Source organism: Fulmarus glacialis, unplaced genomic scaffold, assembly GCF_000690835.1.
Source record: "Fulmarus glacialis isolate BGI_N327 unplaced genomic scaffold, ASM69083v1 scaffold8940, whole genome shotgun sequence".
Classification (NCBI taxonomy): domain Eukaryota; kingdom Metazoa; phylum Chordata; class Aves; order Procellariiformes; family Procellariidae; genus Fulmarus; species Fulmarus glacialis.
Window position 1 is genome coordinate 157652 of NW_009185930.1, and position 11338 is coordinate 168989.

The 11338-nt window shown below is 42.2% G+C and overlaps 1 protein-coding gene across 1 annotated transcript in view; it reads right to left on the minus strand.

The window, feature by feature from the left end:
• Positions 1-11338, minus strand: part of DCC (DCC netrin 1 receptor) — a 189834-nt gene that overhangs the window by 133044 nt on the left and 45452 nt on the right. The window contains exon 6 of the mRNA XM_009584865.1: positions 7151-7200. Coding sequence (XP_009583160.1) covers positions 7151-7200 — 50 coding nt within the window. The remainder of the gene's footprint in view (positions 1-7150; positions 7201-11338) is intronic.

Here is an 11338-nt window from a genome sequence, read left to right on the forward strand (position 1 = left end):
TTGTTTCTATCATTCCTGTAAGTAATAGATTTAAAGGTTAAAGAGCTCTTTCTCTGTGGTCTTCTCCATAAGTAATATATTTAAAGGTTACATACGCTGTTTCTAGAGGACACATCTCTAAATAGTGGTGACAGTCATTTTGATTTTACTTTTTGGTTCTTTTAAACTACTTATTTGATATCTACTCCTTTATGAGGAATCCAATCTCAACTTCCAGTTCACAGCTCATCTTCTCCTACAGCCACAACATTTACGTATATCTGAGAGCTTCTGTCTCCACAGTGCTTTATAAATATTAGCTAATTAAATAAACCACTCCGTTTTTCACACTTCGCAAATACCATGTTAAAATCCAGGTTAACTACCTTGCTGTTCCTCCATCCTTGCCATGAAATGCCAGACAGAAATATCACAGGGCAGCCTTGTGCACAGGGTTAGCCCAAGAAAGCACTTAAACTTATTAGTCGGCTGTCATCGCTGCGGAGCTTTTGCATACTTACTGACTCACCATCCCTGCTGGAAGGCGTTTTTTGGTGAACGGTACCGAAGGTGCCGTTTGTTTGAAAGTATAACCTACCAGCTATATTACCTCAATTTTTCCCAAAATAAACTGTACTGCTGGAAGAACTGTTTCATTACGTCTAAGTGTCTCATCACTCAGTAATTCTGTTAGTATTTCACACTTTGAAAAAGCGTTTCAGGTCTCAGCCTTTCTGTCTGTAAAATGGGATAACTGCTCCTACCAGCAGGCTGGACAACTGCCGTGCTTTGGGTCCAGAACAGGCTCTGCTCCTAGCAATTCCACAGCTGTGAAAGGCACTCAGCACCTGACACGACCGGAGCTGAAGGATGGATCGGTGCTTTGCGACCCTCACCCACGGGGCCGGGGGGAGGCACGGAGGGGCTCCCATCAGCCCCGTCAGTGGGATGGGAGACAGCTCCTCTACCCCGGGCCAGATCATCGCACCTCCTGCTGCTTTCTTAGGCAGTTTTAAAATTATTGGCAAGATAAGGGATAATTATGGAATAGAATAGAATTAGAATAGAACAGAATTAGAATAGAATTAGAATTAGAATAGAAATAGAATATTTCAGCTGGAAGGGACCTACAACAACCATCTAGTCCAACTGCCTGACCACATCAGGGCTGACCAAGTTAAAGCATGTTTTTAAGGGCATTGTCCGAACGCCTCTTAAACACTGATGGGCTTGGGGCATTGACCCCCTGTTCCAGGGTTTGAGCACCCTCTCGGTAAAGAAATGCTTCCTAATATCACGTCTGAGCATTATAAATAATGCTCATTCAGAGGAAAAATACCTCCCACGTCAACCAATTGTTTCACATATGATAAAAGGCACTAAACAGGATATATCACACCTACTTCAAGCAGTCTGTCCAGCCTTAAAAGAAGCATTCGCTCTTGATACTGCTTTATCATAAGGGCGCAATCCATCCTCATCCTCCAGTGAGCCAGTGGCACCCCACGGGGATGATGTACAGCTCAGCAACAGTTCTTCTGAAGGTTTAGGATGCATTTGTAGCACATTTTAATGTACATTTAGTAGCAGCTCCTCTGAAGGTTTAGGATGCATTTATAGCACATTTTAATGTACATTTAGTAGCAGAGCAATTTTAAGCAGCTGAGCTAACTGCAATCTGACAGGACGGTCGAGCTCTTTGGCTGTGCTGGAGTGTACCACTTGCCGGCAGTGCAAAGCAGCCTCCAGACCCAGATGCCAAGCAATGAAAAAAAATGGTTTTGCAGTGGCAACATCTGGCTCCCGCGCGCCTCGTGTCTGTCACGGAGCATCCCAAGGCAAGTCTCCCCGCGTCTGCATCCCTCTCAGCAGCAGAAATCAATGTGGGGACCAAAAGCAGAGGGAGAGGAGGAGAAACTTAATAAAATTTTACTCTGACAGCTTAAAAATCGTGATGGCTTTGTTCCACAGACTGTCAAAGAGCTGATCATTTGGTGACGACTTTAATTTGGAGACCGCTAAACGTTTTCCAGCTGAGTGGCAGACCTCCGTGTGGATGATGTAAAACTCCTGACAAGAGGCTCGTTTCCTTTAGGTCCCATCAGCAGCTCCTCTGGCCACAGACTGGCAAATACAGGTCAATGTAAAATGTCCCATAGACGAGCACCTATGAGAGCAGGCAGGCAGATGCCTAACTTCAAGTGCCTAAATCCTTTGGATAAAATAATTCAGAGAAAGGACAGAGAAACAACATAAAAAAGTCAATGTGATTTAAAAAAGTATAGCTAGCTCTGAAGTACCTACCTACCCTGAGATATTCTGCAGCACTGATCACCTTAGGCACTGTTCTTCATTACAAAACGTGAAGATGTTTGAACATAATTAAAAACGGAGTTAGCTGTCATGCCGCTGACCACAATCTGCCCTTGTCTGAGCCGATCCCAAAGTCAAGCTCAGCCTTAGGCCAGCCAGCCACGATTAAACCCCCGGCCCGCTGGGCTCGGGCTTGATTAGCTGCTCTGCGGTTGGCAGCGATTCGCCCTGCTCTGCCCCTCCAAAGTCACAGCCTCGTGTTTAACTCATTCGACTCTCCAAAATTTTTGGCCCGACGGCAGAAACACCTTGCAGCCCCGAGCGGGTCAAAGTTGCCATGAATATGGAGCATTTCCAGAAGGCACGTACCTGCGTGTTTTAGTGTGAAATTAAGCGATTTGTTAGGGGTGGAGGTCCTGATACTCGCTAGCCTACCCCTTCTGCCAGTAAAATACACCCTCCATAGCTGCAGAGACTTTGCTAGGAATAACTGACCACATCAGGCAAAAAGGAGGAGAGAGTTTTGCTCAGCAGACGTTAAACAATACAATTATGCACACTGGAAAGAGCTACGGGTAACACTCAGCAAGGTGTTGCAAATGTGGAATTCAAGCCTATGATCCACGGCTATTGCTAGCTTAAGCCACCTTCTCCGTTGTTAAATTTGATACAAACCCCTGTATTTTATTAATGTGAACTAACGATTAAGGCAACTCTTCCTTCAGTTTATTTATAGGTATCTTTAAAATCTCATAACCAGCACAACTTTTGACTTGCAGTATGATACTGCAAACATTATGGGCCATAATGACTGCGAAGGGTTTTTTTATGCATAGATACAAACACACACAGAGAAAAGAAATGACAAAAAACCAGATTCATTACAGTCTTTTAACTTCCCCAGGAGAATGTTACCGGTTATGTTCTCAGAACCCTAACTGTCCTATGAAAAATCTTACCCCAGAAGCAATCCCTATCCATCGAAGTGGAACTACATCCCTGGATTGAATCACTGCTAAGTATGACCAAAGGAATTTTGCTTCTACAGCTAGTTACAATAATTTCTTCACTTTTCTCTGTATTTGAAAACGGGAAGGAGAAATAAAGTTACATACAGTTTTAATTAGATAAATCTGATAGCTATTTATGTGCTTCAGATCTGCTAATTAGTAACACGTGTCTGAAAAATTACAGAAATTAAAAACACACCAATATTTAAAGCAAGGAAGTAAAGAAGTAAACAAATACATAAATAGCCACAAACAGTTGCCTTCACACTGGTGCTCGAGAAGGGTGGAAGCAACAAGCTCGAAGGAAGAATAAAGTCTCCTCAACTAAAAGACCAAATGAGCAAACCCCCGGCTTTCCAGCTCACAGCCCCCAGCTCCAGCAACAGCTGGGCTGGCGCAGAGCTCGCACGCCAGCTCAAAGGGTTTAGATCCGTCAGATCTCTCCCAAAATAAGAATATCTTTTTTGTTGTTGTTCCCACAGCTACAGCAAAGTGCAGATCTCCTTGTTCTCTAACAGGTTAAAGTTTAAAAAAAAAAAAAAGTTATCTTTTGAAAGATACAACTTTCGATAATTAGCTTAGCTTGGAATTGCAGGTCTTTTACTTTTTTTGTTTTCTAAAAGCCTGCTATAAAAACGTTTCCCCTTCTTGACCTCCTCTGCTGATCAAAATTTGGTAATTGCCATGTTGCTTCTGCCAGAAGGAGAAGCTGTTGATGAAGGTATTTCTTGGATGAAACTCTGTTCACCTATTAAGCATCGTACGTGTCCTTTTCCTTAAGCAAAGGAGGATATTTTCAAATAAAAGAAATCTGAAATAAATCTCTTATTTCTTATTAGAAACAATCCATGTTATGAAAAAGCGAGGACAAAAAGAGGCCGTTTTCATGTTAAAGTTAACGCCAACACAGCCATCCGTACGTGCACAGGTACGTACCCCTCCCATCACTGCGCTCTCTAGACCCTGCACGTGATTAACTTACACGAGAAGAAAATCCAGAATGACCTCGAATTATGCAGAAAGTTTTACGATAAAAATTTTTCATTAAATTAACTCTTGGTCATTTACTACCAAGAGGCCAGTTGTGGTTATTTCTCAAAACCAGCCAGCGTTGATCATCTCTCACTAATTAAAACTCCGCGCAAGCACCCTATGCATTTTGCCAGCTTCTGAGAACGAATTGCCCGCTTGTCTCAGCTGCTTCTGTGTTGCATTTTACAGTGAAATCTCTTTTAGGCAGGGATTTCTGTCACAGTCCTCACCATTATCAACTCGGATCTGACCGAGGTCTCCAGTCACAGAACACCATCAATATTAAGCAATAATCATGATAATAGTAATTCATATCAAGCATCTTCCATTTGCTTGGCCATCTCCGTTATGTTATTAAATTAATAGATCTGCCACCGCCAAAGAAAAATAGCGTAAAGAGAGAAATCTTATTAAACTAGAGATAAAATTTTAAACAATCCTGGGAACTGCCAAGGCCAGCCTTTGGGCTCTTCTGTGCACCGCTCAAATCCAGTTAGCAAACTATGAGGGTTATTTAGTTATTTGCTTTGATTTAATCAGTTTATGAATTATAAGTGTTTAATCAAATTAATTCTGAATGCTGCCAAGACAGAAGAAAAGCAAGAACATGATAAAAAACAGGTTGCAGAAATACAATATTCTGGGTTATTGAAGCCTTTTACAAGAGCGGGAGACTGCTTACAGCTCTTTACGACATTAGGAGGTTAGTTGTGCCTCAACCACAAATGCCACAGGAGTTGTACTGCAAAAGAATGGGGCAAAGGTATTTTGGGGCATGGTCTTTGAGACTGATTCTTCTGCTTGAAAAGGCTTTTATTCCTTAAGATTTAGTGAGTCTAGTTCATTTCTATACTTGTTGTTCCAAATTCCCTAGATGTAAATATTTAAACTCTATTCAAGCTTTATCAAGATTTGCTAGAATACATGGGTATCTGTATTTCCTATGTCCGTGTTACCTATAAGATACAGCCCAAAAGGGTCCCAAATGGTTCCACATCTCTCTCTCTCTCTGGTAAAGATCCCCATTTCATACACACGCCCTTGAAATACCTTTTTATGCAGTTATTACGTCACACATGGTGCCAGCTTAGAAGCTGATACTCTGCATCGCCAGAGGGACGCTTTAGAAGGTCTCAGATCTCCCTCTGCGCAGACGACGTGTTTTGGAGCGGAGGTAAAGGCAGACTCAGCTGCCCACGGCCACCCTTGCCTCCATCTACGGGCGATGGAGAAGTCGGTGCAGTTCTCCAGCACTCACACTTGGTCACGTAGAAGAGGACTGCGACACATTTCTTTTGCCTATCAGTTCAGCCAAACGCTCAGATTAACATGTAAATCCATCTTTGACCAATACGGCACTTATATCTGCAAATTAGCATCTCATCAAGACTTCCAACATTTAGTACTCTGTGATTAGGAACATACTGATGACCTCTGATGATAGGGGCAAGACTTACACAGCCCATCCTTTCTCTCCCATCTGTATAAACTACCTCCATCTGTAAGTACCAACAATGCAATAATACATCTCGGGGTAGGAGCATCCGCACACCATCCCATGCAGCATTGTACCCTGCAGCTTGTTTTCTATTTTGGTTCTAAGTACTTTAAATGTAAATGATCACCACAAAAGGTCACAAAACGTGATCAGCTGCTCTGTGACATTTTACCTTCACAATAAGCAAGAAAAGGTAAACGCAAAGGTTTGGAACAAGATGTGCCAAGACATCAATGCCCTTTGGGCACTACGTGTAAGAGGAATTTAAAAGTAACTGGAGCTGGGTGCATTTAAAAAAAAGAAAAATAAAAAAAAATCAGAATATACGTTTGATGTCATGAAAATGAGCAGTGGAAGAGAAAGATCAAACTGACAGGTACTCGGTGTTCCCAGCAAATCAGAGATTATATAAATGTTCCCTAAACTGCAGTTTGTCCTCCTCAGTGAGCCTAGGGCTCACTTGGTAGCTGTGCAAATGGAAATCTCCGAAGATCCAAGGGGACAGCCTGTCATGATGCTATGGGTGTGGTGTTTGTGCCTTTCTTTCACGCTCTGAAGTGTGAGCTTTTCCATGTCCCGATGGGCCTATCATTGAAATCAGCTACAGAACAAAAGCTTATGTAGTTCCAGTAAACAGAATGAATGAATAAAAATAAAATAAACAATCTCAAAATTTTTTCAGAATATATTCAGAAACAGCACCCAAAAAGTAGTAAGCATAATTAACACCTATTACGTACAATATTATATCATGAAATAATATCAACTGCTTCATCAGCGATATGGAAATGCTAGACTTTTTAAAGAAGGAAAGTAGCGGATTTAAGAGAAAGAAACGCACCTTTCAGAAGAAAACAGAAATGTATTTGCTGGAATGTATAAGCAAGATGACAACAGACCTACCTGCACGTGGTGCATATAACCTACCAATAAAGTATTTCTTTCCCACACCTCCTCTCCCCCAGGAACAGCTCTGCTTCTCATTACTCCCCGAGATTGTTCCATTCAATCAAAGTGCAGTTATGTTTATTGCAGATGTTAATCTGCAATCAGGAAACAGCTTCTGCTTGTTCACCTAAGTTTAAGTGACACTACTGTTGCTGAAGCCTCTTTGGAAAAATCACTGCTTCTCTCTAAAATATTTTTTTGGGGGTGTTTCAGTTCTAATTTTAACATGACCTCCCGGACAAATGGAGGGAGCCTTATGCGAGGGGCAGATTGGGTGTCTTTGTATACGAAAAAGCCACACAAAGCAGGGATAGCTACGCAAATACCCGTGATCGCAGGCCACAAGGTGCTGAGCGTGTGGCAGACTTACCCTGGAGTTAACCACTTCCAAGGAGACGTTCTGAGGCATCGCGCTGGGCACTGAAAGGGAAGAAAAGCAGAAAGAAATGGGAAATATGGCCATTAGTGGCTAAATCAGAATAGGTTACATCATGCATTTCTCGTTGGAAAGAGAAGTGTGCAGCTTTTACACCTAGTTTATAATCTGATCACAACCGTGCAGCTAATCCAGGTGGCACTTCAGAGGTCCCCTGGGGAGAGGAAAACCAAATGCATCTGTTCATTTCTTCCCATTTTTGACAGACCTATTAGTAAGCCCTTTAAACAGCCAGTCAGCGGGCTCCCTGCAGTGAGACCAACTACTTGAATTCAGTTATTTGTTACAAACTTGGCCAAAAATAAACAAGAACATGCCATAATTTCTCTGGCTTTTTTTCATTAAAGTGCATTTCAGAACGTATATTATATATAGACAGAGCAGGGTATTCCTTCCTCGGGGTCACCCTTTTTTACAAGGATGCCTAAGGGGAAGAAGAAAATATTTAAATATTATTTAAAAAATAATGTCTTACATTAAGGCTCTGCTTCTCCTACATATTATAATCCACACCTCATTTTATACCACTAAACTTTGTTATATCCATTCTGATAAACATACTTTAATCCTTAAATGGGACTAATAGCTGTTCAACACATGGTCTTACGAAGATGCCTCACGAGGCATTAATGAGATGGTCTGGCACCCGTAGCTGTAAATAAAACAAATGCTTCTGACTCAGGGCGGGGTTTCCATCATAAAATTCCTTTAATCTCGCACTCTCTCTGGCTATAGTCATAGGAAAAACCCGTATGGGGCAGTTTGATTTATCCCATCCATCCTGCCGGCTCCCTCCCTGTGAAGGATCGGGACACGGCGTGGATACGGGTGAACGCTCAGCATCTGCACGGCTGGACAGGCCATCAGCAACTAACCATTTACTGACAAATTTCTGCCTGTTCTCCGCTGCACCTCTGTATGTTTGTTTCCAATACACTTGTGCAACAATGGTTCAAATGTATATCCCTCCAGCTGATGGCAAATATTAATTCAACTGCCGAGAAGCCCAGAGCTTTAAAAATAAGTTCGTGAACCTAAAGCTTTATTTTCCTTTCAGAGAAATAATGCCTGCCTGCTAACCTGGGTTACTGAACTGTTGAAAAGCAGAGATGTTGTCTATGCTTAGGGGAAGGCGGCCCTGAATTTGGAAAGAGCGAGCTGGAAAAGGATAATGGTGAATACCCAATTTAAGAATAGTTTGCAATGCCACGTATCAGCGAAAATGGGAGAAAATGATTTTTCAGTGTATAAGCATGAATATATCAAGTCAAAGAAGAGTTGTTTAACATATTTTTATATGATATTGAGAACACTAGGGCAAAATCATTCTCGTTGCAGTTGTCCACACATTTGAATTGATTCAGCAAAGATCTACAAGAATGATCGAAGACCTGAAACATCTTAGAGACCAAATAAATTAATTTTATTTAAACAAGTGTAGTGTTAAGAAGTTCTTGGATTGTTATCTATTGTTATCTGAAAGGAAGGACTTCTGGCTGTAGCGAATAATTTAATAGGCAAAGAGCTACGAGCTGGAATCCACCTAGACTAGAAATCAGGCATTTTCCTCTCACCTTCTTCAGTCTTCACTGAAAATTGCTGTCTAGGAGTGTGGGACACACATCACCAAGCAAAATGTATACATAAGTATTTCTGTAAATTGCTTATTCTGGCCAAAACTTTCACCAGAATGAACTGGTGAAATTCTATGTACTGTAGAGAGACGGACATAATGGGGGCTATTGTCTATAGCGTCTCTATGTATTATCTCTCTCTATAGTCTGCATTGTCCATACAAGCTGCCAGCTGTGGCAGATGGAGACAATCAGTGCAGACTGGCTCAACATCAGCGCTCTGGAAGAGGCAGGCTGCATCGATAGTGAGGAGTCACCTCTGACCTTAACAGCTATGAATGTCTAACTAACGTAGTAGGCACTAACATGATAGAAACCACCCCTGTGCAGTCACTAAACGAAAGGATTGCGGTAAGTCATATAAATGATACTTTCCCCAGATTATTTAAAGCAGCGCTGGTCAGACAGCTCCTCCGCTGGACTCTGTCTAGTCACGTCTACGTTCAATAAACAAATCCCCAAGTGCAGCACTTGGTAGCATCCTCAGTGCATGCTGCTATTTAAGGATTTAAGTCAGTCAGAGGTAAGTCATTTGTCAGTGCTGGTAAGAAAACAGAATTTTAAACACAGGCTCCAAAAGGGCAAAAGTAAGAACAGCTGAACAGGAGGGTCCCACTGGCAGCAAAGTCCCACATCAGTATCGCTGTCCTTCATGAAAGCTCTGCAGATCATAAAAAGGAAAAAAGAACAAAGAAAAAAATTGCGTTTGAATCAAAATAATCTGAAAACTCAGATTGTTTGGCGGCAGAGGCACAGCAAAGCGAGTGCCAAGCAATACAGAAACTCTTCCTGGGGATCCCAAGTCACAGAGATTCGCTGCTGGAAAAGAAAGATCCAGGGGAAGCAACAGCCTGGCCAGCTGGGCGCTCCTGAAAATGGCAGCTGAGTCTCTGGACTGTTTTGCTAATCCTGCCACAGTTTGGTTTGAGGTACGTGCTCAAGGAATATATAAAACTAACCTGACGTCCTGCATTTTAACCACCCAGACCTGCCTCTCCATCAGAGCGGGCGGTCCAGGCTGGGGGACCCAAGCCCTGCTCTCGGCTCTGCCCCGACCGGCCGGGGCTCCACACACAAAGCCTTTCCCTGTTCAGTCTCTTTTTTTCTCTCTTCAGATTAGCAACTTTAGAAACAAGTTGGTTTCTCTAGTGCAGGGACTATTCTTTTTTTGTTTCCATACTGCCCACGACAATGCAATGTTGATCTAAGGCTTTGCTGCTGCAACTGGCAGCAGCAAACGGTATATGAAACGTTTCATCTCCCTTAATACAGAGGAGATGTCACTGCTCACACTCCCCTTATTTTGAAAAACATCAGACAGAAAACTGTCTCTGTGATGCACTTGGTATTGCAAGGAAAAAGAAAACTGAGGTATTTCTGGACATTTCTGAATTAGCTGATATCTCCCAGATATCTCGATATCTCCCAGAAAAGCCTGTTCTCGCTGGAGAATATTTGCTCATTTGTGAGCAAGTCAGAACTGCTCAGAGCCCCAGTTTCTCAAACACAATTTCTCTTTTCTCTCCCCTCTCTCGTGGTCAGCGAAAGCTCATCGCGACGTTTAACCATTCCCACCCTAAACCTTTCCCTCTCATTACTGACTTCCAAGTTTTATTGCTACTACATTTTCTTCCCCTACCAGACAAACTTCTCTTCATTTTTCTTTTGTTTTGTTTTTTTTTTTTCCTATTTGTTTGTCTTTCTATTATTTTGATTATTTCTCTTTGGTGAACGTTTGTCATATTTCCCAGTTTTGTTGCATACATGAACATAATTGATGCACCCCTTATCTTTTCTTCCAGATCTTCAGTCAAAACGAGAAATAAATCCAGACGTGACCCAGCATCAAACTCAATCACTTCCACAGCAATACTGGATGTCTCTATTCCTTGCTCGCTGTTCAGTCGAGGAGACGTTTTCCTTTACCAAACCAGAGACCCTGATTTAATATCTCGGCTTGCATAACAATCAGCGAGCTCCCCCCGCAAACCCAGTGCCTGCGAGATTACAATTACTTCCTCCAGCTTTATATCTTGATCAAATAAAGAAATTGGATGCACCTGGTAAAATTTCTCTTTTTTTTGTTTATTATTCACAGCTTAATTATACCATTAGAAATTAGAGCGGAACTCATTTTACCTAGCATTAGCTATGCAATAAGCAATGACAGATGCACCCGGGGATAACTCGGCCCCTTTGGCTGTCACGGGGTGTCTCAGCAGCGGAAGAAGCCTTGAACATACCGCAGGAGCCTCGCTGCCTGCCTTGGACCAGGTGTCTAAAGGTAGGCGAGATGAGCCTCGCTGCTGGAGACTGAGTGACAGGAGGAAGGTTCATATAGCGAGGCACTCAGGTTTGTTGTTCATTTTTTCTCCTCTTTTCTATCTGGTGAAATTAAAACCAAATATATTTTCAGTTGCCCATCAGATGAATCCATGTCCTTTGTGGTTTCGCTGGTTGGTTGCTGTTCTGTAGTTGTAGAGCAGAA